Source organism: Apis florea, unplaced genomic scaffold (genome assembly GCF_048593485.1).
Source record: "Apis florea isolate Af1SG1 unplaced genomic scaffold, ASM4859348v1 contig_3184_pilon, whole genome shotgun sequence".
Classification (NCBI taxonomy): domain Eukaryota; kingdom Metazoa; phylum Arthropoda; class Insecta; order Hymenoptera; family Apidae; genus Apis; species Apis florea.
The window spans coordinates 1009594-1037033 of NW_028256717.1; the positions used below are offsets into that span (position 1 = coordinate 1009594).

General features: G+C 28.7%; 5 protein-coding genes across 20 annotated transcripts in view; 3 read left to right on the top strand and 2 right to left on the bottom strand.

Moving 5' to 3' along the window:
- Positions 1 to 230: 230 nt before the first annotated feature.
- On the bottom strand, positions 231 to 4179 carry LOC100865568 (uncharacterized). The gene is made up of 6 exons (XM_003698428.4): positions 3727 to 4179; positions 3534 to 3651; positions 2877 to 3230; positions 2523 to 2795; positions 2161 to 2438; positions 231 to 2079 (listed from the first exon to the last, which is right to left on the bottom strand). Exons 1-6 carry the CDS (start codon positions 3816 to 3818, stop codon positions 1260 to 1262), a joined length of 1935 nt encoding a protein of 644 aa, XP_003698476.1. The 5' UTR covers positions 3819 to 4179; the 3' UTR covers positions 231 to 1259.
- Positions 4180 to 4487: 308 nt separating this feature from the next.
- On the top strand, positions 4488 to 6659 carry Rpt6 (26S proteasome regulatory subunit Rpt6). Of its 3 annotated transcripts, none has more exons than XM_012493385.3 (7): positions 4488 to 4547; positions 4676 to 4712; positions 4788 to 4932; positions 5023 to 5433; positions 5533 to 5759; positions 5863 to 6138; positions 6212 to 6659. In XM_012493385.3, exons 2-7 carry the CDS (start codon positions 4695 to 4697, stop codon positions 6350 to 6352), a joined length of 1218 nt encoding a protein of 405 aa, XP_012348839.1. In that variant the 5' UTR covers positions 4488 to 4547; positions 4676 to 4694; the 3' UTR covers positions 6353 to 6659. The 3 variants fall into 3 exon arrangements, with proteins under 3 accessions (XP_012348839.1, XP_012348838.1, XP_012348837.1); XM_012493384.3 differs by having other exon boundaries at positions 4492 to 4592; XM_012493383.3 differs by having other exon boundaries at positions 4506 to 4712.
- A 23-nt stretch (positions 6660 to 6682) lies between these two features.
- On the top strand, positions 6683 to 10744 carry LOC100863195 (pre-rRNA 2'-O-ribose RNA methyltransferase FTSJ3). The gene is made up of 6 exons (XM_031919799.2): positions 6683 to 6875; positions 7055 to 7518; positions 7589 to 8528; positions 8618 to 9061; positions 9144 to 9528; positions 9629 to 10744. Exons 1-6 carry the CDS (start codon positions 6809 to 6811, stop codon positions 9885 to 9887), a joined length of 2559 nt encoding a protein of 852 aa, XP_031775659.2. The 5' UTR covers positions 6683 to 6808; the 3' UTR covers positions 9888 to 10744.
- LOC147657322 (uncharacterized) lies at positions 10674 to 13025 on the bottom strand. Its single transcript, XM_086910462.1, has 2 exons — positions 12778 to 13025; positions 10674 to 11062 (listed from the first exon to the last, which is right to left on the bottom strand). The coding sequence occupies exons 1-2, from the start codon at positions 12820 to 12822 to the stop codon at positions 10799 to 10801; spliced, it is 309 nt and encodes a 102-aa protein (XP_086766588.1). The 5' UTR covers positions 12823 to 13025; the 3' UTR covers positions 10674 to 10798.
- A 137-nt stretch (positions 13026 to 13162) lies between these two features.
- LOC105736854 (uncharacterized) overlaps positions 13163 to 27440 on the top strand; it is a 108484-nt gene continuing 94206 nt past the window's right edge. For 4 of the 14 annotated variants that reach the window (XR_015292653.1, XM_086910459.1, XM_086910460.1 and 1 more), the window contains exons 1-4: positions 14927 to 15059; positions 16932 to 17329; positions 17411 to 17701; positions 18797 to 19071. Coding sequence is in view for 4 of the 14 variants with exons in the window: in XM_086910459.1 (XP_086766585.1) it covers positions 18882 to 19071 (190 nt within the window). In the remaining 10 variants the exon portion in view is untranslated. The other 10 variants (XR_015292661.1, XR_015292656.1, XR_015292655.1 and 7 more) reach the window with 10 other exon arrangements.

The window sequence follows — 27440 nt, forward strand, 5'->3', positions numbered from 1 at the left end:
TTGGATTTCATCATTATATATGTACAAAATTTGTAATGCAAAAATTTTTATTTATATTAAAAAAAAATAAAAAAAGATAGTTTCATAAATGTACATATGTATAAATATTAAGATATTAATTAATTATTAATTATGTAATTAGTAGTGTAATTTGAAAATTATTTTTATTTTAATTTTAAAATCATTATATAATAAAAATATTGATTTTTTTTAATTTTAAAGAAATATAATAACACCATTATAGAAACTTTTATTGATATTTTATTTCACTTAATGGTATTGCTAGCTTGTACTTTTATCATCTGTAGTTTTTTATTTACAATATTATTTCATAGATATTTTATATAATATATAATTATCATTAAAAGAATACTTATATTTTTAAATTGGATAAAATTTTATTTAGTATATATTATATATTATTTTAATAAGATTGAAAAAGATAAGAAATATTTTAAAAATTATAATAAAAATTTTGAATATACTAAAAAAAAAATTATAATTCTCATTTAAAAAATTTATCTTTTTATTTTCAAACCATTTTTATATTCAAAACATTAAACATTAACATTCAAAACATATTCAAGATAATAGTACAAGATTGCAAGTACCAAAATTTACATAAAAAATTAACATGTATTATAATAATAATAGAATTGTTTTAATAAGATTTATAATGTTGTTTGTTAATTATGAGTCACAGTAATGAAAGCAATTTTTCTTATATTCACAAATATAATAATAGAATTAAAAAAAAAAAAATTAAACATTAATATAAAGTGAATTTAATTTCACATTATTTCAGTTCTTCTTAATTCTTATTTTTTGGATTACATATATATCTTACTAATGAACACACATGGAGAACGTTTTTTTTATCACAAGATTCACAGTTTATGTCAGATAATTTTTCCGTCGAACCAGTATCCCATTTTCCACTATTATGCGTTTAACTTAACATTATTGTTCAAATTTGATGCTTTGTAAAATGCATATAAAAAAATAATATTTATTTACAATGATTTATATGAGATAAAGAAGCGAGTGATAATAACAATATTTTATGATAATAATAGAAAACTTTATACTGGCAGTGTATCGCTATTTATCAACAAGTTGAAATTTCTATATCATTAATTACTATTTTTTATAAGTTTTACTTTATAAAATAGTAATCAACTTGCTTTATAATTAAAAACTAAAATACGTATAAATGGCAAATATAAATTCAGATAGAATAGCAAAAATGTATACCCTGTTCAATGTAATAAAATAGTACATAACACTATTATATTTAATACAAGTGAACCACATAAAAGGATTGGTAACCAAATGGGACTTGTTACAATAGTGGTATGACTAGGAAATATTTGCATTTCAGAGGGACTTTTAATATCATTTATATTCATGTTTTGTCCTTGTGAACATTGATCCATAAAAATTGAATTATTTCTTTTGTTATTTTGAGACAATGATAACATTTGTGAAGTACAAAGATTAGTTGATGTAAGTCTCACTGTTTGATTATTAAATGATTGATTTTTTGGTTCTGGTGAAAATTGAAGACTTTGTTGACAAAAAGACCCAATGGGACTATTATTTTGCCGTAATGTATAACAGGATTGTGTTGTATCAGATACAACTGAACATTGATCAAATTCATGTATAGATGGTTCTCTAGATGGACCAAAATTAGAACTGACAGAACCAAAGCCAGAACTTTGACTGGATGATCTGGACAATGATGGTGCATCTATACCTTCTTGCCAATAACCACCGGCTACCCAGGATGTTTGTGTAACTGATTTTAGTTTTGGTGGTGATAAAATATGTCTTTTACCAGATTTTTTAAAGATCTCGGAACTTTTTGTACTATACACTTTTGTTTGAAAAATCTTAGGTATTTTAGTTGAATGTTTTGGTTTATTTTCATCTAATGATAATATGCTTAATGTACTCAAACTATCATTTAATGAGTAACTATTATCTATCATATTCTTTTTACATATGGGCATAGAATTAAATATTGCATCATTATTGACAACAGACATGGATGATGATTGTAATTCCGAATTTGTACTGTAATATAAATAATTATTTTTTGTTATATAAAAAATTAATAAAAAATTTAAAAATTTAATAACTTAATAAATTACTTACAATAAATTTTGAAAAATTATAGATTTGGAATTAATTGAATTTCCTACACACTGAGACTTGTTTTCTACTGATTGATTAACAACATTTTCATTTAAATTACCAGTAGTTTTAACGTTAAAATTGTGCTTATTATTTGAAGTTGTTGTAAATGAATCAAATAATTCTGTATTTTTTGTAGAAGATTCAATTTTTTTAAATGATATATTTTTATTCAATGTAATTTTATGAGATTTAGGTATGATATTTATAAAGCCTATAATTGAGATAAATAATATTATCTAAAACAAAAATTATTAAAAAACGTTATTAAAATACAATTATAATATTAACAAAATACAATTTATTTTAATTTATTAACTTACCATATGATACTGAGTTATATATTCTAGAGAAAACCATGAATTCTGCAAATCTGTTTTAATTAATTTTGTATCTTTAAAAGGTAAGAGTGTAATCATACAAATCCATAAGAACATAAGTAATGTATCAGAATTTTGTTTTTTTGTTATCCAACAAGCACAGAATTGAAAAAATAACCCTCCAACTGGCAAAAATATGAATTCCATATTGTATGCTATCATAGAACCTAATATTGTTGCTATTATTCTGCATACAAATTCAAAACATTTTTTGTCCTGAAAATTTAATTTTATATTTTAAAAGAAATCAATAAAATATGTTATAAAATTTCATTTACATTTTACTATAATACTTACATTAGCAATTATACAGAATGGTTTTTGTTTGAATAATAACATTTTATATTGTGCAAGCCATATTGCTTGCTTATATAATACATTATTTACTGTAATTTTACATTTTGCACACAATGGATATTGTTGTTCTAAACTATCTTTCAACTTTTTAATTTCATATTCATAATTTTTTTCATTTTCAGGTATATAGCCAGATATTTTTGATATTTTTAAGTTTTCATTCATGTTACATTGTTTGCAGAGCCCATTAGTTATACTTTTATTAGTCATATTTTGGTTGATTGTGCAATATCTTTTGATTTCATGTGAAGGTTTCTTATATTGTTCTGGTATATTATATGAGTAATCACCATTCTAAAATTTGACATGGAAGAAAATATAGGAACAGTATCCAAAATAAATTGAATTTTAAAAACAATATTGCATAGATAGATTGTTTCAATTCTGTATCAAGATATTCCAATAACTTTAAAAATATTTAATGAATCAATTAATTCAACCTGGCGAAATAATCAAGATACATTATGCATAAAGTCTTAATAATTGAATTAAAATTTTTGGATGTGTCACATGAATATAATCTTCAATACATATCATAAATATATAATATTATGAATAATATATCCTTTAAAATTTTAGTTGAAAAAACTAATTTACCTTAGAAAAACCATTATATTGTTCACAATATGGACACATCCACCAATTAAGCTGTTGTCGCCAAATTTTTATATTTTTGTTACAAAACCAGCAGTTTACTTTTACAGGCCATCTTAATCTAATATATAAACAAAATGTGATGTAATTATGATTGTAGTATTCCAGAGGGAAAACAAAAAAAATATATACTTACTTAAGTTTTTGGAAGACTGTAGTGAATGTGACAAATAATAATAAAATAATGGAAAATATTGGCATATAATTGAACGATAAGTCAAATTCCATTTTTTACATAAAAAATATATAAAAACTAAGAGCAAAGTTCATCTCCCGCCGACCGGTCAGAGTGTCTTCACCTTAACCTATGTGATTTAAACTGTATAGAAATCATGCAGTCACGTGGCGTATTGAATACTTTCACGTTATACTTTATATATTATATATTTTACTATTATTATAACAGAACATTTTTTATTATTCACGCGCGTGTTAAATTTTTTATAAAATTAAAAATTAGGTGAAAAAATTTTAGCATAATATAATTTTCCGCGTCGCCGCCTTATTTTATTCTATAAATTTTTAAGCATGTATCAAGTACCGTTATCGTTCAGTCTTACCAATCTTACAAAAATATAAATTAAGCAATTTTTAGGAAATACATAAAGTAAGAAATATTAAATAATAAATTCAAAATAAATTTTAATTATTTTGTAATTAATAATATAATTTAAAAAGTAATATATTACTCTTTTATTTTTAAATTATAAATCTTAAGGGATGATTTACATTAAGCGATAATAAATAAATTTTATTAAATGTTTAATAGTTTTCATTAAGAAATAAATATAATTTATTAATTTAATTTAAAAAATTTTATTAAATTTTATTAATCTTCATTTAATGTTTTATAATCAATATGCAGTAAATATATTAATCGATATAAAATTGATTGTCGATAACCTTATAGCAAGTAATCGACTCCCAACTTGAGATCGAGGATTACATTACAGTACAGTAGGTATCAATGACAAGCAATTCTTCTGGTAACATCGTATATAAGTCAAGTTTTAAATTTTTTTTCACACTTATTTTTATAGGTAAATGATAGCATAAAAATAATTATAATTTGTACTTAATTATAGATAAATAGTGAGTGCAACAATGACGCTCACAAATAAAGTAAGTACTCGAAGCTAAATAACGTGATATATATTTATTGTTTAACGGTACTATTTATTTATTTTAATATTTTAGATGGAAATAGATGAAAAAACTATGAAAGGAGAAGGTTTTAAACCATATTATATTACTAAAATCGAAGAACTTCAATTAATTGTAGCTGAAAAAAGTCAAAATTTGAGGAGGTTACAAGCACAACGTAATGAGCTTAATGCAAAAGGTATGTTATTCTATAATTATATCTTTATTTTTTTTAGTTAATTATTTGATGTACAATGATGATGATTACAATAAAAATATCTTTTTGTAGTACGTATGTTGCGTGAAGAATTACAACTTCTTCAAGAACAAGGATCATATGTTGGAGAAGTTGTTAAACCAATGGATAAAAAAAAAGTTTTAGTCAAAGTACATCCTGAAGGAAAATTTGTAGTAGATATAGATAAAAATATTGATATTAATGATGTAACACCAAATTCACGAGTTGCATTACGTAATGAAAGTTATACTTTGCATAAAATTTTACCAAACAAAGTTGATCCACTTGTTTCTCTTATGATGGTTGAAAAAGTACCAGATTCTACATATGAAATGGTTGGTGGTTTAGATAAACAAATCAAAGAAATCAAAGAAGTTATTGAATTACCTGTTAAACATCCTGAATTATTTGATGCTCTTGGAATTGCCCAACCTAAAGGTGTACTTTTATATGGACCACCAGGTAACAAAAAAATAATAAAAAAAAATTTTTTTTTTTAATTAAAAAATAAAATTTAATTAAAAATTCAATAATATTATTGAAAAATGCATTTATTTTCAGGTACAGGTAAAACATTATTAGCAAGAGCAGTTGCTCATCATACTGAATGTACATTTATTCGCGTATCGGGTTCTGAATTGGTTCAAAAATTCATTGGTGAAGGTTCACGAATGGTTCGTGAATTATTTGTAATGGCAAGAGAACATGCACCATCTATAATATTCATGGATGAAATAGATTCAATTGGAAGTTCTCGCATTGAATCTGGTTCAGGAGGGGATAGTGAAGTAAATTTTATATTTTAAAATAAAATAAAATTTTATTTTAAATAAGTATTTATTATTATTTTATATTATAATTATTCTATATTTTATGTTATATTATAATTAGGTTCAACGAACAATGCTCGAGTTACTTAATCAATTAGATGGTTTTGAAGCAACAAAAAATATAAAAGTCATTATGGCTACAAATAGAATTGATATATTAGATCCAGCGTTATTAAGACCGGGACGTATAGATCGTAAAATCGAATTCCCTCCTCCAAACGAAGAAGCACGACTCGATATTTTAAAAATTCATTCGAGAAAAATGAATTTAACACGTGGTATAAATTTAAGAAAAATTGCTGAACTCATGCCTGGTGCATCGGGTGCAGAAGTGAAGGTATTTAATATACAGTTAAAAAATGCAACATTTTTTATTCCCAGAATTATTTATTTATTTTCTTTTTTTTTAGGGTGTATGTACAGAAGCTGGTATGTATGCTCTTAGAGAACGTCGTGTACATGTTACCCAAGAAGACTTTGAAATGGCTGTAGCAAAAGTCATGCAAAAAGATTCAGAAAAAAATATGTCAATCAAGAAATTATGGAAGTAATAATTGATTTCATCCTGCAGTTCTCATTCTATACTCTTTTGCATCTTTTGCAAAATCATTTGTAAATTTCATACAATTTCGATTTAAATGTATACAAAATAAAAGTTACAGTTACAAGAAAAATATATTAAATAGAAAAATTGATACTTTTTGTGGCTCATTTTTTTATTAAATGCAATTATTAAATAATATTATATATTATATTAATATCATATTAATTAATATTATATGTTTATACATAAAAGATTTTCTTTTGCATTTGGAAGTAGGTTGATGTTTTTTCCTAAAAATAAATGTATTTTCTAAATATCATTATTTTTCTTTATCCCCACTTCTAAAATATCTTATATACAGACTATAATATAGCGCTAGTATCGCATTATTATTATTTTTGTACAGAAATATTTTCCGTTGAAGTAAATTTTTTATAAAAAATAAAATTGTTTATAAATTAAAATGGGTAAAAAAGGAAAAATTGGAAAGCAAAGAAAAGATAAATTTTATCAATTAGCAAAGGAAACTGGTAAATATTTTGAAATAATATTATTTTATAAAAAAAATAAAAATAACTTATTAATTTATTCATTTAATGAATATTTTAACTTTAATTGAATTTTAAATTTTATGATATATTTTCAAAATTACATTATTATTGATAATATATGATGTAAAAATATTTTTTTAATAGATTATATTTTATAGGTTATAGATCACGTGCTGCTTTCAAATTGATTCAATTGAATCGGAAATTTGAATTTTTACAAAAATCTCGAGTATGTATAGATTTATGTGCAGCTCCTGGAGGATGGATGCAAGTTGCTCGGCAGAATATGCCAGTATCTTCTATAGTAATAGGTGTAGATTTGTTTCCTATAAAACCCATTCCAGGATGTATCAGTTTAATAGAAGATATTACAACTGATAAATGCCGTATATCAATAGCACGTGAATTAAAAACTTGGAAAGCTGATGTTGTATTACATGATGGAGCACCAAATGTAGGTAAAAATTGGCTCCATGATGCATATCAACAAATTGTTTTAACTTTAGGTGCTCTTAAAATGGCAACGCATTTTTTACGATCTGGTGGTTGGTTTATTACAAAAGTCTTTCGTTCAAAAGATTATAATCCATTGATTTGGGTATTAAAACAATTATTTAAAAAGGTATATAATTTTTTTTATTACAAAAATAATTTTTATTATATTGATATTTTATTTGTGTATTTTATTTAAGGTGCATGCAACTAAACCACAAGCATCACGTACAGAATCTGCTGAAATTTTTGTTGTTTGTCAATATTATATTGCACCAGATAAACTAGATCCTAAATTTCTAGATCCAAAATATGTTTTTTCTGAATTAGAGATAGAACCTATAAATAAATTGAATATATTTAATCCTACAAAAAAAAAGGATAAAGCAGAAGGTTATCCAGAAAATGATTACACTTTATATCATAAACTATCTGTTAAAGATTTTATAGCACATGAAAATGTTGTGGAAGCATTACAGAATACTTCTGAAATCGTTTTTGATGATGAGATAATAACTAATCATGAAAAAACAACTAAGGAAATTAAGGAATGTTGTAAAGATATTAAAGTACTAGGTAAAAAGGATTTACGAAATTTAATTAATTGGTGGAAGATAATAAAGGAATCTCTGAAAGAAAAGGAACCAATAGATGAAAATACACAAAATTTGCTTGATGAAACAATAGAAACAGCACCTATGAGTCAAGAAGAATTGGAAGATATAGAAGATGAACAAATTAGAAAACAAATTGAAGAACTTAAAGAAAATGAAGCTAGAGATCTTAAACGAAAGAAAAAAAAGGCCAACAAACAAAGACAAAAATTAAATGAACGTCTTAATTTAAAAATGATTCATAAAGGAAACGAAGGACCTATATTGGAAGGGGATGATATGTTTAGTTTGAAAGAAATTAAAACACATCAACAATTAGAAAATATAATGGATCAAGATCCTAATATATTAGCAGAAAGTGATGTAGATTCAGATGTAGAACAAAAAAAATCGAAAAAAATAATATATAAAAAAGATAAAGGACATTTAGATAGTTCAGGCTTATATTATAAATCAGAAGACAGTGAACTAGATGACTCAGATGATATTTCAGATAATGATTCAAATAGTAATAAATCAGATTTAGGTATCTTATATATTATTTAAATGTATAATTTTGTCTATTTTATATTTATAAAATTAATATTTTTATGCAATTATACAATTAAATTTTAGGTTTAAATGAATCCGATGATGAAGATATTAAAAACATTAAAAAAAAAAGAAATAATATTGAAGAAGATTTAGAGAATCCTTTATTAACTGATTTAGATCATAGAGACAAAAAAACTAAAAGAATTCACAAAGCAGAATTATGGTTTGAAAAGGATATATTTAAAAATTTAGAAGATGAAAAAGATGAAGATTTTGAATTGGATAAAATGATTGAGGAATATAGAAAGAAAGGTGGTCATATTATAGGAGAAGATATTTCTGTAGATAGTGATAAAGAAAATAAAATAAAAAATCATATAAATATAAAAGAAAAGGATATACAAGAAGATGATGAGAATAATAATGATCTTAATAGTGATGATTCAAATTCTGATTATGATGTGAATAAGATGATGAAAAAATCAAAAAGAAATGAAATTAGTGACAAAGATAATTCTCAAACAAGTGAGTATATTGTATGGATATTATGTAATAAAATTTATTTAGTAAATAAAAGGTTTAATATAATTATTTTTATAATATATAGATAGTAAATTAAAGAAAAGGAAACATTTATCAGAAGAAGATTTAGCATTGGGATCATTATTAATCCAAAGTAAAAAAACTCGAAGGGACTTAATAGATTCAGCTTGGAATAGATATGCATTTAATGACGAAAAATTACCAGATTGGTTTATACAAGATGAAGAAAAACACATGAAAAATGTAATACCAGTACCAAATGAACTTGTTAATCAATATAAAAAACGTATTGAAGATTTAAATATTAGACCAATCAAAAAAGTAATTGAAGCAAAAGCAAGAAAAAAGCGTAGAGCGTTACGCAAATTAGAAAAAGCCAAAAAGAAAGTGGAATCAATAATGGATAATACTGATATTAGTAATAAAGAAAAAGCAAAACAAATACAAACGTAAGCATAAATTTTTATTTTATTTAAAAAATTTTATATATTTTTTATATATTTATGCATATATATGAAACTGATCATTTATGATCTTCTATTTTTCTAGTTTATATAAAAAAGCTCATAAAGAGCCGAAAAAAGATGTTACTTATGTAGTCATGAAAAAACATATGACACAAAAGAAAACGAAAAGACCACCTGGCGTTAAAGGACGTTATAAACTAGTTGATCCGAGAATGAAAAAAGATTTACGTGCAGCCAAAGCAAAAGAAAAAACTAAAAGACGTGGAAAAAAGAATCATAATAATCATAGTAAACCACCTCAAGGAAAACCTAAGAATCACAAGGGAAAAAAGTTAAAGTAATTTAATTTAATTTAATTTCTTTATTTTATTATCATATAAAATGATCATATATTAGTAATTTTCATTTATTCTGAAAATTTATCATTTATTCCAACATTCAATATAATGCATTAAAAATAGGAAACTAAATAATAAATTATCTACTTGAATACATGATAGATACTATTTTTCTTGAAATTTTAATATTGTATTTTGTACATAAATATGTATTATGTATATAACTTACACATTTATTATTATTATTATTATATATAATAATAATAAAATATTTAATTATATTGAATTAAATATTTAAAAACTCAATTATTTAAAAATTGCACTTTGTGATCAAAAATTGCAATGTACTTTGATGCATAAAACATCACAATTTTTGATGAATAAAAAAAAATATATATATAGTAGTAACATATTGAAATTTATTTATATATTTATAATATTAAATAAATAATTATTTATGCTTTATAAATTTATACATTTTTATTATATTTATTATATATTTTTATAGTTTTGATGTATCAAAATATATTACAATTTTTTATCACAAATTACAATTTTTAAGTAATCAAGTTTTTAAATATTCAATTTATAATTAGATAGATATTTTATATATTAATATATATATTTTATATTTCAATAAAAAATGTATTTAAAATACTTAAAATACATAAATATATAAAATACTTCCAAAAAATTTTATATATAAATTTATATATAAAATGCGGATTTTTTAATGTTTTGAAAAAATTTTATTAAAATAATAAAAAGTAAAAAATAAAAATAAAAATATTTGTTTTAAAATGATTTTAATGTAATTCATAAAATCATATAGCACGCGAAAAATAAATGATATAAATAAATTTCAGTATCCACTTATTCATGTGAAATGGATAACTATGTGAAATCTCCTCCTATTAACTTGATATTACTCCCTTCTCATCTTTTTTGTTTTTACTACTAATTTCCTTCTTGGGTGTATTCCATGCATCGAACATTCTGATGTAATCATGGCTGCGTAGTGTCGGGACGCTGTGGTCGATGTCAAGGACAAGGCCGATGGCATTTAGAAAGATCGTTTTACATCGTCGTTGCAATGAAAGTAGCATCGATGAAACTTTTTTTGGCTCGCTACCAAAAATCTCATCATCGTTCTCATCGGCTTCATCATTGATATATTTCTACAAATATGCTTCTACATTTATATGATATGATTTACAAATCTTCTATCGTGTTCTTATATTTTCTTATTTTTCTTATTTTTTATTACTCATTATTCAAAAGTTTTTTGTCATCTAAATATTTGTTCTAATTGGCAGAAAATACCAATTATGATATAATTAATATAAAGGCGACCTATTGCAACGATTGATGTCAAGATTAAGTTTACTGATATGTAAATTTCATAATATGTTGAAATACAATATTTTTGATACAAAAAAATAAATATATTGAAAGTTAATAATAATTTCGACTATATACTTATGAATTTATATAAAAGCTTTTCAACATTTTTTCTACAATTAATATGATTTTTTTTCAGTAAAAAAGATATTTAAAATAACTTTAAAATTTATAATTATATCATGTTTATTAATTTTTGCTTATTTTTGTTGTTATTTTGAGAAGAAAATTGTTAATTTAATTTTAAAGGACATGCCGATCTGGAGATGTGATAATATTCACTTGTTCCAATTTACTTAATCGCAAATCAAGTTTGTATTTGGCGTCAAACATTTGTAGGTGCTGTAACGATGCTCATAAATCTTAATAACATATTGGCGCCAATGCTGATGATTTTCAGAGAAACTATTTTTAACTTTCGATTTTTATACATAAGAAATAAATATGTTTTTATCATATATATGTTTTGCTTTGAATAATGTTATACAAATAATATTTTTATTCTAATTTATTAAAAATGTAAAATATATATAAATCTAGTAAAATTATTAATTTATTTTATGAAACAATATTTTAATTATATATATTTAAATTGGAATATTAGATTATCGATTTTTTTATTGAATTATTTGAAAATATGAGATATGAAGGTTGAACTTGGTAAATTCCGAAGCCTTGAACTGATCTGATGGCTTTTAACTCGAGTTAAAATTATGATGAGAAATTGCACCAGAAATACTCGCAATTGAGAAATAGACTACATAGCATGAAAAACATACTTGTTAAAATATTTTTTTGATAATATCAAAAATTTAATATGCTATAATAATCAATATATTACTTTAACAATTTTAAACATTGATAAAATAATTTTGTTTTAATTTTATAATGTTTTTTGTTTCAAAAATATAAACAATGAATTATTGTATGTTACTCGGTCAAGTTTCCTGACTTAGACTCTTTTATGAAAGGCCATCGGTATCTGTGTCTTTACGCGGTTGGCGCTTACGTCAAGGGCGACCTCGACTTTCCACCGTCTCTAATCTGTACGAGAATCATTTGCGAGACAAGCATTTCATTTCCACAATGTGTTACATTAGATATAAGTATTAAGATTTTGTAATCTCTTTATTTTTTTTTATAAATTGCATAGTTATTAATTAATTTATTAAATATATTATATTAGAACTTTTTCAATTAATTATTTATTATTACTTGAATAATTCATAAAATAAGTTTGATAGATACATAACCTCTATTTTTTATTTTAAATTGAAAATTAAGAAAATGTTTCTCTGATTTTGTTTATATTAAAACTGATGGATTATCACAGTATCCATTAGTAAATTTTATTTTATTTTTACTTTATTATTAAAATATGTGTTATCTTAATCTTTAAAACAAAAAATTTATTAATATTTTAAAAAATTATTTTATTAATTAAATATAAATAAACATTCAAAATTAACTTACGAATATTTTAATTACTTACCATATCAAATTTTGAATAATCATTTGTATCATTTATATCATCCATATAATATAAACCAAATATATTGTTAGAATTTAATTGTGTTCAATATATGAAAAATCTTAAACTTTCCATTATAACTATTTCTTGTAATCTTGTCGTTATTTTCGTATATAATCTTAAATCACAAAACTAAAAGATAGAAATGGAATAAATAACATTGAATTAAAACGAAATATAATGTTAATAATAAAAATATTGTGAATATATGAATCAAATGAAAATGAAATAGGTAAATGCGAAAAATTAGATCGTAATATAAAAAAGATAGTCAAGTTATGGAAGTAGTGGGGATAGATGCAGCGAGACAAGGGCTGACGCGCGGTAATTGAGAATCGTTAACGCGTCCTCGACAGAGATTGAGCGACTGGATTTTGCTAGGTCCTCTTTTACTCTCCGCAGCCGTTACCATCAGCTTGTCTCCCTCTTTTCGTCCCGGCTTCCTAGCCACTATGCTGATGACCTTCAACCGTTCAAGAGGGGATGGACCTCGTTGGCTAGCGGGCCGAGGTATAAGGTCAAGGTTGCTGTAGTCGGTGTGCACGGGATATGCGACCTCCAAATGCATCGAGCGAGATGCGTGCGCAATTGACGCATGCGCGCCATGAGCCGGCTTGTCGTGCGTCGCAGCGTGTCGCGCAAGTCATTGCCAAGGTCTTCTCTGGTCACGGGCAAACCGTTATAAGTAGCGATGGGCACGAACTGGAATGTAATTTTTAAACTGTATAATTAAAGATCAATGTATATCATTAGATGCTTTTAGGATGTTATTAATTTAAGTTTTGACGATTTGAAAAATCATGCATCTTCATTGAATAATTTACATCCTACATGATGTTGAAATCTTTTATGAATGAAATTATTAAAAGAGCATAGTAAGTACCGGATATTTATTTTTATATTATTTTTAACTAACATATTAGATAGTGATATATTTTTCATGCAATTTTTATCTATATACTATATAATACTATATACTATATACTATGCAGGAAGAAATAGAATACGTAATAGGAAAAATATATGAAAAATTAATGTTAAGCATTGAGAGTGGCCATCTTGAAATTTGTATTGCATTGCATTTGTATTTTTTTAACATATTATATATTCAATTTGTTTCGATTTGATATTAGATTATGAGAATTTCGGTTCCATCGCTAGTCGTAAGTTGCCGGTTGAGACTGATGCAAGGTCGTCAACGATTGTTTCAGGGTAAGCTGAACTATTAACGCCTACCCCACTAAAACTTTTTCTTTGTAACATGAATTTAAAGTCATAGATAGGATTGAGTTATTGATTATTGATTAATACAAAAAAATTGTAACTATAAAAATAAATGAATATAAATGTAAACAAATATATACAAATGTATTTCCTAATTTCTTATTACTTTTTTTTCTATTATATATTTAATTTGAATAATAATTATTTATAATTGGTTTATTGTTTTCTTGATTTCAGAAAAAGAAAAAGCTAATTGTACTCATTTTGTATTAAAAAAAAAGAACATTGAAAGAAACAATCAGGAAAAGATGTATATAAATATTTTTATTACATTTTTATTGTAAGATTTCTAATAGAAATATCTATAAAAGAATTTCTTTTAACCTATAATATAAAGCAACGAAGTATCAAATTTTTATAAGTTTTTATCGCGAAGAAATCTATTTCTAATTCTGGGTAAAAATTATTTTTGAAGATATTATGATATCTCTTCTGATAAAATCTAAGTGAATATTTATATTTTGCAATATATCCCTCTAATGAACTTGTGTAAATTTCTTGTCCAAGAAATATTATTTTAATTTTTTTTGTTCTTTTGTTTCATAGAAGTTTCATTTATTTGAAATAAAATCTGGTTTTAATTATAGAATTTTAATTTTATTTATTTACATTTTATTATTTTTTAAATTAAGAGATATGTTGCAAAAAGAAAATAAATTCAATAATTTGAATTATTAATTTTATTAAATAAATTTGAATATTTTTGATTTTTGTTTTTTTTTTAACTTGTAGCGAAAGGAAATCATGAAAGGAATAAAAGCGCGCGTCGCGACGCCTGCGTCACGACATCCGACGTACATCCATGGCCAAGGTCCTCCCCGGTCACGGGCAATCCGTTATACGTAGCCGGGAGCCAACACTTGCTCGAGGTCGTCCATGACTATCTTATTCGCCTCAAGGTTCGGAAAAAGTTGATCTTTATAGGCAGATCCACCTAATATGTTATGAAGACATACAACGTTAGTAAAGATGAACATTGTTTTTATATAAAAATTTTTATATAAATGAATTTAGCTTGAAATATTTAAGAGAAAAAACTTTATATTTTAAAAATAAAAAAAAATCAATTAAAATAGAATATTTAATTTGCATATAAATTATAAAATTCTTTTAAATTTAGTTAAATATGAAAAATAATTTTATAAATATTTATTTGAAATGGGTAACTTACAACTGTTCTTATATTATTCTTATTTATTTTACTTAAGTACTTAGTTTATATCAAATTTTTAGATTCTAATTGATTATTAATATTATTAATGATATCTGATAAGTTGTACTTATTTTAATTATAATATTATCATTCTATACAACTTTTACATCTTATTATTACATTGTTGCAAATTTTTGCATGAAAATTAAATTTTATTAATGTGAATTATTAATTTGAAAATTTTATAAATGTTACATAAACTTTTTCAATATTAAAAAAAATGTATAAATTCTTGATCTAATTTCAACAGGTGATACGTTTATTCTTTCTTATTTGATTAGATTGTGATCAATTTTCGATTTAATTTGTGACAATTATTACAAATTCATATATTTTCACATAATTTCATTAAATTACATTAAATTACATTATTTTTCATTAAAGTAAATTAAAAAATCTATCAACATTTTCTGTATGTCTAGAATTAAAAATGAAAATTATGTCCTATATATATCGATTACTATACTGTTTTTATCAGTTCCCATTATATCATATATTTATGCTTACAAAATATTTAAATCTATACTCCTTCAATCGTTTCAGAATATACTTTTCTCGAAATTCAATTTTACAAGCTATAAGATGCAAGATCGAAAAGACCTTGTAGCACTGCCTAAAAGTAGTAAATTCTTCGTTACGTCCTTAGATTTCCGGTTATTTTCTTCCCTTCCTGGAACGTATTACCGGTATCCATCCTTTTCTCACGATGGAAAAGGGGTTTGGGAGTTGATATTGGCCCATCCGGGGCGGCAAGTTCAAGGTTGCCACGTCCGGGCCACGTCCGGACATGCTAACCCAAATACGATTACGGTCTGAGTACAGTGGAGAGTCGAGACAACAAACTCGAGATCTAGTTGGAGTTTGCTAGGCCAATGGGACAAGAATCTAGCCCAATTCCTCTTCTCAGAATTACTTTCCTAAATGGATATACGGTTTCCTTCATTTCCCGCAATCTTTAAAAGATTTTGCATATCGTTCCATGATTATATAATGCTATTAATATATTAATTTTTAATTATGTAGAGTAAACTGGAATATTTTTTCGTAACAGCAATTCCATGAAATATTCATATGTCCTAACCCGATCTTCTTTAAAGTGTCTTCTTTTTTCTCTTTCTCTTTTTATTCTTTCTTTTTTTGTTGTAGAGATTTGTTTATTTTTTATTAACATTTTTCTTTCATATATAATCCTGAATAAAAGTTCTAATCTATTTATCGTGTGTATTTCAATTATCTTCGCTTCGTTTATATTATAAAAATAAAATTATCAACCGATTCAAATTCTAACACAGAAATTTTTAAGTCCCGCGATTGATTGCAATTCATGCAATTGCATCATATCTACGAAAAAACAATAATACGTAGTAGCTGGAGACTGTTTCATGCCGATTACCTTGAACAACATATTTCTATGCATTATATGTACAATTTCAATTTTGCTAACTAGCAAAATCATCTAATTGATAAAATGATTGATAAGAAACATTAGACATGAACTCATTAATCGATTACATTTCAATTAGATTTAATTTCTAAATAAATAAAAACCTATATTATTTATAATTGTATTTCTTCATGAATTTAAAATTCGTAATTAATAATTTTGATTTTTTTGCAGATTTCTTGGCGAGTATATTTCATAATTACGATTTTTAATCGTAATTTTACACAATGTTGATACATTATTATATATAAGAAGATACAATAGTCTACGAATTACTCGCATCATCATTGCACTTAGTCACGAGGATTATCACTTCGTAATAATGTCACCTGGATGTCTCATTACGAAACGCCCACCGAACACGCGATTCTTGGAAAAAAGCGGATAAAGCGAGAAAATATCCTTGTTTATCACTTTGAATTTTACCGAGCAACTCATGTCATGCATTATACTTATATCATCATCAATACATAATAATAATTATTGTTAATCATTTGGATGACAGATCAAAATTACAAAATTTTTCGTTATATAGTTTTCGTTTCCCATGCATAGAAGACAAAAGAAAATAGGTAATATTAATAATCATTAATAAATTTAATAGGAAAAAACGAAATATATATTGATTCATTCGTGATTTAATCATATTGCAGATTTGATAATTAGTTTCGTAAAAAACTTCAAACCATTTTGTTCTTAATCAAAATATGGTTTATCGACTGGATGATATGAAAATATGGACTTTGGAAGTGGCTTTCGATTAAAATAGCTAATGATTGATCAGGAAATCGTCTCATGGAACATAAAGTTTGTCCGCAAATTTCCTTTCCGGAAATCATTTGATTCGCCCACCATCCGGCCAGCGTTTCATGTTTCACCTCGAAACTGGAAAATATATTCGCCCTCTTTTCCTATTTTCCGCGTGGGACGTGCATTCAAGCGCGGTAACCTTGAACTTCATCCGCCTTTTCATCTCTCTCTTTCTTTCTTTCTATTTTTTCTCTCCTTTTAAGTGCGATCTTTCTTCTCTTTTCTTTCCTTACTGACAATGTTCCATCTTTTTTTTCTTTTCCTCTCTTCTATCTCGTCTCTCTCTCTCTCTCTCTCTCTCTCTCTCTTGTTTTCTATAAACAACTTTTCTATTTTTCTCCTCTCTCTTATCTCTCTATCAACGTGCTCCGTTTCCTCTCCTTTACCCTCTCTTGTATAATTCACTGACGTCACGGTTATCGACCCGAAATCTCGAGGCTTGCTCTGTGTTTCTGTATTTCTATACACGTGAAACATTTGCACGTGTACGTTTCCCCAGATACGTTCTTTCATTTAATGCGTGTGAATTACACGCGGACTTTTGTTATTATATCATGGAGAAAATTCGCAATGATAATGAATTAACAAGTCATTAACACGATTCGTGGTTTTTTTTAGGCTTTACAATTTTGTTTCATGATTTTAATGATTTTAATGATTAATAAATGAAATAATTAGTTATAATTAATTGTTAGTTTATATTTTAAAATCTCAGAGATAAAAAATTATAGTTTAATCGTGTTAATAATCTGACGAAAAACATCTGATGAAATAACTCATACAATCAAAATTTTATAATGCAACTTTATCCATCGTGCTATTAATAAAAAAACTTGAATTACATTAATCAATTACAAAACTTTTGATTTTTTTTTTATAATTCATAACTATTAATGAGAAATATCTTCATGAACGATAAAACTTTGTTTCAAAAAATTGAAATAATTTCCAAGTCGAACATTTTCGTTTGCACTTAACATTCTAAGATTAATTTGAATAATTGAACATGGAAACGAGATTACATCATGATTATATCATCTATTTTTCCATTCTTTTATTCATACTTACTTATTCACGTAAATAACAAAATTCTATCCCTACGTCCTTCAACACAACTCTTCCGTCTATCCCGTCTATTTATATCTTACCGTGACTATTCTATAGTTGCCAAAGCAATTCATTTATGACCTTTGTGTCCAAGATATAGACTAACCATTGTATGCTTGTAGGTGATTCATCGAGGCAGCTGGATTTTGGAACACCTTCTACGTCGCGTTATGAGCGACTTTTGTTGACGTACGTGCATAACCGGCCATGCATTTATGCTCCATCAAGACGTCACGTCCTCGTGACCTGTGCTTAGTTGTGCGCACGTCAATACATGTTTATGTATACGCCGTATCAAGAAACACGTCAAGGGCACGACCGCAGAACCGAAGATTCACGATGGAAAATCACGATCGCCGTAATGAAAGAAAAAAAAAAGAAGCTCCGCGAAAATCAGGTAAGTAAGCAATGTTTCCCGGGGCTATCATTGAAATTTAGAATAATTATTCATTGATCTCCGCTTTGCTTCTAAGTTTCGTACAACCTTAGCTTCTTCAGTTCGACTTGATCCTCGATTTAAATGGTATTAGCGAATTAATCTTCAATTTGCAGAGCGAAATAATAGTTACGTGACTGTTTAAGCTTACCATCTATGATTTACAATTTAATGAATAAGAATAAATATTATATTTATTTGAATTTATTTTTAAAAAAATTAACACTGAGTAATTGATATATTTTCTTTTTTGAGATGAAGTGTCAGATTACAATATTATATTGTTAAGTTCGTCTATCGATTTCAAACAAACCACGAACGAATCCAACAATTTCTATTTAATCATTTTAATCATAGTTAAATGCATCAATTAAATACATCGATTAAGGATCTGACAAGTAGAATAAATTTCGATGTCGTAAATAATACAGCATGTTTCAGAATCAGAATCATCAAGGATAATCAGGTAATTTTCCAGCAGTATATCATTACATCGATAAGTATCGAATATCGTGTTTTCCTTTTTTCGCGAGTTTTATCCCGATTATGGCAGGAAATTCCGCTTTCGATCATCGGGAACAGCGTATGGACAACCTTCGTCAAGTAACAAAGGAAAGATAACGAATAATAGCGGTAATACACTGTAAACGAGGATTGTAAGAACGTTCAATCGTTCATTAACGACGAGAGACTCTTGGTTTTGACTGGAAAAAAAAAAAAAAAAAAAAAGGAAAAGAAAAGAAGAACGATCTGCAGCGTTCTGGTCCATTGTAACGTGTAAGTCAGGTGCAACAACGATGTGTGCGCTAGATGTCCTTGACATCCGCGGCCTTGTCAAGAATTTTTCCGCATTCGATTGTTGTTCCAAGCACGCTCCACGAACTGCAAATCGCGAGAAGAGGGGGAGTTATATACGTGGAACGAGATAGAGAGATGGAAACCGGAAGACTGGAAGAGGATGAGGAGATCGGTTGTTGAATGGCGGACGCGACTTCGACCTTCGTCGAGAGCTACACGGTAGAAAATAAAGCAGATAGAACGTAGAAAAGGTATATCATCGATTTTATTGGCTCGTGGTGGCAGGGAAACACATAGTTTGTTTTTGAATTTCAAAGCGTATACGTGTCGATCGATTTTAGGATCGTTTTAAAGTTGTTCAGGGTATACTTCGTTGATCATGTGATGATTCTAAAGTGGCGAACTGCGAAGTAGGGTACAAAGAAGAGACTGTGTCTCGTATAAAAATAGAAATTGTATTTCTTGATTTGCATTTGTAATATCACGGGACCATTCGCTAGACTATTTTTAATATAATTAATTATTATTTCAACTTGAACATAACGTATGAAAATTTGATGAATAATTGTTGTTAGATTAATTTGGACGACTTAATTGAAATCGCCAGTTAGATTAGACGATTTGTAAATAACTTATGGCTCTTAGTGTCCATTGTTAGAGAATACAATTTTTCAAAGAATTGTAAAGCTTTGAATTGAAAAGCCGTTGTTAAACGTTTACAATCCTGACTTTTCTCTCATAATCGACTACACCTGAAATTGGGAAAACATCGGGTCCTTTTGACTGGGTCGGACAATTTATTGCTCCCTCCTGAACCGTTACGCGTTGAATACTCTCAAACATTCGTCCCTGAAATCTCGTAATGGATTTCCAGGGGTCGAAGGGTAACTCGGTATGATTTGCGACCTCCGTTGCTCCGTATTATTTCTTTGCCTGTATTCTTCTCTAAAAGAAACACGCCGTGGCAAAAATATACATTTTTTCTCTCTCTCTCTCTCTCTTTAGATACGCCAAAGGGAAACCTTGAACCGTCTCCTCTTTGTTACGTCGAATTTATTCCAAAGTTTCAGAATCGTTCGACTCTTTCTTTAGACGCTCTGAATCATTTCGAAAAGGCGATGGCGCGTTATGAAATTTCGAAAACGTTGTAAAAATATACCGATACTTCGCGAATTCGTATCACGTTTCTTTTAACATCGTCTCGAATATCATCGAGCATCAATTCAACACGTACCCATCCATGTCATTTCCTTTCGAAATTACAAAATTTATAGATTCGTCTGGGAAAAAGAAAAAGTAATCGAGGTATTTTCGAACTTACCTCAGCGAATAAAAACCGTGGCCCTAAAGCGTTTTTAACGCACCTTCGCGACGCGAATTGCCGTATAACGGGCGCGATCTTTCCAACAATGCCTCGTAAAACGCTCGATGCTCTCTCTCTCTTTATCTCTCTCTCGTGTCATATTGCCGGTTTTAACTTTGAAACGACGACAATGACAAAGTGAACGCAGACGCGTTACTCGATCGTGTAACGAAGGATTTTGGACCACGTTCAATGGTACGTGAATCCTGCCTGTTCTTCATGGTGCTTGTGTCTCGCCGTGTCTCCCGACGCGCGCCGTTTCCCGTCCTGGCGCTAAAATACATCGAGACGTATCCGTCGAAGGTCAACCTGTTATTTAGCCGGTATTAATAACCGGTGGTTACCACGCCACAGCCAGATTTTCGTATCTGTGTCGTATCGGGGAAACACGTTTGGCTATCGGAAATAGTTGGCTTCCTGAATGAACAGTCGTCATTCGACTTGGTATACACACCAATCGCATATACGACTATCGAAAATGTCTATTATTAAGCGTGACTTCAAGGAAACTTGATCGTTCCCTGAAAATCTAGCCACTTGTTATACCATTCGCCGTACTTATTCATATATTCTTTCGTTACGCGACGATGAACGAGAAATAAAAAATTGGACGATCTTTTTTTTTTTTTTTAACTTTTGGCGCTTTAGAAGAAGAGGATTTTTTTTTTTTCTTTTTTTGAAATTGAACATTTCAAAAGAAGCGAATATCAACTGTTTTCTTTAAGGAAAGAAAGCAAATAAAAAAACTTTTAACGATCGATTTCACGTTTTCTTTTGTGAAGTGATAAAAATATCGTCCGATTCATCGCGCTTTACATATTCATAAAGCGTCGCATGAATCGTTGCCAATTTAATCGACTTTTTTTGAAATCGCTACGAATGACATCTCAATAATTAAACGGGAAACAAGAATATCGTTTTTCGTCATGTTTCTTTCTGAAACGAAGAATCAATCATTCTCGCATCTTTGGAAGTAGTGTCGAGAGATATGGTGGGCGAAAAATTGTGCGTTGTGCCATTCCAGTTACCAAAGCCGGATTCGATTTCCGTGTGCGCGTCGCTGCGGTTATTGTTAGAACAACGAAGTTACGTGCTCGTTTACTCAAGTGGTTAATATATACCGGATTTAATATGTGAGCATGTGTGTGTGTGTGTGTGTGTGTGTGTAAAACAGAGGCCAAAGTGCACCTATGCCCGCGATTTGAGGCTAAAAACAGAGCCAAGGATATCGAGACGATAAGCAGGGATAGGGCTAATACAAGCTCAATAACGTGACCGTTCTTTTGTTGACCAAGGACTGTCATCAATACCGAGATTGTTCTTTTAGTTTCGCTTCACGATTTCGTTATGATAAATATTTTTACGATATAAAATAGATCCAGTCGATGGATAATCGACTAATTTTTTAAAAATTAAAGAAAGGAAATAATGAAATTTTTTTAAATACAAACTCGAGTTTTTATTTATTTGTTTACGAACCATTGGTTTTTCGGATGGTTTGTTGGAAATATTATCGCGAGATAGATTTTTTTTCGATATAAAAAATGCTAGGAATCAATTACAAGCTAATAAAATAACGAATGTAGAAAAATAGTCGAATCTTCTACATGCAGAATAAAATAAAAAATATTCAAATAACTCAAAAACTTTGAAATCGTTGTTTCGAGAGAAATAGTTAAAATCGAAAATATTCTTCGCTATTTTTGCAAAAAAAAAAAAAAAACCTTAAATCGATTGCTTTTAAAGATGAACGAGATTTTCCTTTTTTCGCTTCACCTTTAACCAGTTTTATAACGATCGCCTTGCTATTTGAACATTCTTGGTCAAGGCGAGGGTCGACCAAGGTAGTTCCGATGATTCGTCAAGGATCATCTTTATTCTAGAGAAAGCGACACTTTCTAGAGATGTTTACGAAAGTTATAAGGCATCAAGGGCAATATCTCGAAACCGAGTTTTCACCGCATGGAACACAGACCCTTTTGCGGTTACTTTACCCAAATCTCGAATTGATGCACGCTGTGAACGATTTGCATTACAATTTTACTCCCTTAGAGAGAACTTTTGTTTGTAAAACTTATAGGACTGGCATTCTTTCTTTTATGAAAATCTTTTGCTCCATCGATAACTGTATCCCATGCATATTTACGATTATTACAACTCTTTCGTATTATTTCGTATATTGTCGTATTCAAGGGATATTTCTCGATCGGTATTACAGGATTTAAATGTTTGTGAGAAAATTATCAAAAAATTACAATAAAATTATTTTTAAACTAAAATATATTGTAAATATATAATATAAAAATACTTTTGTTCAAAATTTATTGTTGAATTATATGGAAATGGATCGATTATACGTATTCATTTATTTTTGCCACATAAACGTATAAGATACTTCGCAGTGTCAAACGGAATTATAAATTATACGTATGTAAACATAACACGCGTGGCGAAGAACGATTTACAGAGACGATTTGTACAGTCGGCTCGTAAACGCCATCGAGTAAATATATCGATCAGGAAGGAACGAATATAATTTTCGTCGCGCAATAATCGTGTATTTCGTATACACGTTTTACGATCCACGTTTAAAGAAGACGACACGTAATTGGATGAAGTACAATTCGTCAAGTACGTATGCCATAAATCTGACGATCGTAAATCGGTCGATTCTTTTCACTTTCGTTGAGACGAGCCGTGAAATGTGTGTCAGGGGGTCATCGGGCCATTGGCCGTGTTCCACTTTCCGAGTCCCCTTTCCCTTTTCGAGTACCACGCGTCGTCGTTCTCTTCGTGTGTGTTCGCGTTTCGATAAATATGGGGATAAATAACAGAAAAGGAAAAAGAGAAAGAAAAGAAACGGAACACCTTTTCCTTCTCACTTTTTTACGCGTTCCCGTTCGCTCGATTTCGCAATCGACATTCTTCCCTTCGTATCTTTATTTGCATTTCGAGAATTTTAAATTTCGGATTTTAACCTTTTCGCTTTTCGAGCCGAAAGTGTGTTCGATGATAGAAGTATCGCGAAAAAAGATATATCGAGATTCGAGTTATCGAAAATCAAGATCAATCGATAAATAATCGATTATTAACAATTCGAGATGTCGATATATGTAGAATTCGATTTCAGAAATACGATACGATTAACGATTTATTTTTGCGTAGATAAAAAGATATAATACTGAAATAATTGATATCCGTTTGCCCTTTCGACGTCTAATCCTTTCTTCTCCCGTTGTTACGTAAATTCATTTCAATGATGCAACAACAGTCGTTGAACAGGCTCGCAGTGTACAGCATGCATTGTCACACTTTCTATCGTAATTGCTTCATCGGCAACCAGGAAGATTTATTTTCTCGCGATGCGTTTTTTAAAATAGAACATTTATGTGGGTTCATTCGATTCGATTGAAAAAAAAAAAAAAAAAGAAAGGAGGGGATTGTTTGAAAAAGTGTACGAACACGAAGGTGGACAAGTGTTGATATTCGCGTAATCAAATGGCTATTAATATTAGTCCGCCTTCCGGGAATAATTCTTTATGAAGTGAGTACAATCGCCTATGAAAATCTTGATACGATCATTTTTATTAAAGTCAAAATAACGAAGAACTTCCGTAGGAAGCGATTGTTTCGTAAAAAGAAGGTAGACATAACCTATTAATTGTTTGCTCCGTCGATATACGATACCAACAATAATGCGAATAGAAAAGATTTATCTTTCTGCTTCAAAATCTTCAAATAGAATTTGAACAATTCTAATATTTGCAAATATTTTTATTTTGATTCTTTCCCTATTCAAAATAATATATTCCATTTTAATCTAAAAATCTAATCTATTTTCTTGATACACGCATTGTATACGTGTACCTTATCTTATCATTTAACGAGACGATAATGCACACCTATGATATCCTATAATATCCTTATCATCTGTTTCTAGGCTCGTGACTATCCGACACGGATGGACAAGTATCGCGTGTAATCGGTTGGCCATTAATATCAGTCCGCCTCCTTGATATAATTTCATCGGTCGGCGGCCACCGTTTATCCCGGAAATGGCTTTCACTTTCTCCCCCACTAGAGGCGGTAACTTTCACTAACGAGGCCTCTGCAAAACTGGCTCGTGCGCGTATGTATACACGATCGTGGGATCGGTGGAGAGGAGAGAGACAGAAGAGAGAGGACGTGTGTGTGTGTGTGTGTGAGATAGAGAGAGAGAAAAGGAAAAAGGAGAGGAAGAAAGAATCGGGTTTCTGGGTCGGTAAAGGCGAACAAAGCGATCCTCCTTGTTGTCCCTTCGTCCTCGCTCGCACGGCCTCGTGAATTTTTGTCGTGCGACGGACGGACGGAAGGAAGGATGGGATATTTCGACGATCGAAATTTCCCTTCCACTCGGATGGGATAGGATGACATTGAGAACGATTAGTGTACGATGTCGTGGAGAATGCCCGTTGTATTATACCTGGAATGTTTGAAGATACTGCGTTTGAGTCAACCGCTAAATGGTAAGGAACACGATGAAGAACTTTCCTTTGTCCTTTCGTTTTTTCTTCGACATCGTCATTTCACTCTTTTGAAGGCTACAGTTTTAAGGCTTGCTTTTTTTTTTTCTCACTTTATCATCCTCGTGTATAGAACGATAGAGAGATTTGCTACTCGTGTTATTCGTGTGATCGGGTTTATTTAATTTCGTATATACTTTCTGGCTCTACGATTCAGTTTTTGATAGGCATTTAAGCTGGTTATTTATTGTTGAACATAAAATATCGAGTTTACAATTCATTCTGTGATTCTTCTTCAGTTTCACGGAGATTAAGCAAGTTCAAACTACATAAATCTAATTTCAGAAATGAATAACTTGAGAAAACGGTCGTAAAGGTATACTAAATATACTTCTTGCTAGACACAATTATGAGGGACAATTTAGGTGCCGTGTCAATAATCGTAAACGCATAAACCCGGGGCACGAGGAAGCACGCGAGGGCCACGCTCGGAAAAATGGCCTCGCAAAACCGGAAGACGACGCCCTCGTGTCTCTTCATAAGACCTGCTCATAAAGACCGGTCGATCGATACGGCCTCACTTCCTTCCTTTCTCAGAAACTGACATTTTTACAACCGTGAACAACGTTTCGAACGTAAAATTCCGTTCTCGGCCGCCATCACGACAGATGTTCTTAATTATCGTATTTAATAACGTTCCTCTATTGTACGATCGCACGACACGTGGTTATATATTATATTAGATGGAATTCATTTGTCTTTCTCTTATTTTATCTATTTTTTTTTTTTTTTTTTTTTACTAGATAAAATAATCGATGCTTTCATGACGAAATATCTTCACTTGTAATTTTAAAGATGTAGAATTTCTTAAATATTCGTGTTAATGTAAATTGTGTGTAAAGCTGAATCCGTTTAGTTGAAAAAAAGGAATAGAAAATCTGTATTCCAGGCGGAACAGCTCTTAAACAACTCTTTCCTCCCAAACTTTCTACCTATCCAAATCCATCAAAGTAGGTTCACCTTTTACATCTTTACCATAGGTTATTCACCAAATCACGATTTGGTATCTTGATCAAATTCCAAATGGAAAGAGTAAAAACGATCGAAATCGAAGCTTACTTACCGAATTGGCAATGGCAGTTCTAATCGCAGAAAATATAATCGGGTCACTCGATCGTCACAATCGATTAGGCATACCGTAGGTTTGTGGTACACAGAAGCGATACACGTTATAAGAAATCGGTCAGATTGCGATGAATGTACGAAATTTTTACTTAATTTGGAACACCAAATTTTAGATCCGGAAATTCATTCGATCTGATTTACGTTAAACGGAACACGTTAAATTATAATCGTAGCGAGATAATATTTTTATCTATGGAAAGTTTCTTTTGGCTAGAAATTTTTCTTATAATTTTCCTTGAATCCTGCAATCTTTCCAATTTAAAATTTCATTCCGTCTCGAAAACACTGAAACTTTGAGAATTTATTTCATCTTCTTAAAATAAAGTATTTTGGTTAAAAAGAAAGGGAGGAAGGATTCATATATTTTCGTGAACTATTGCGTTTATATTTTATTGAGATGTTCGAATTGGTATATTATTTCGATGATTTGTGGCCTTCGAAAGGGATCGAATAGGGACACAGGCAGCACACTTTGCTCGATT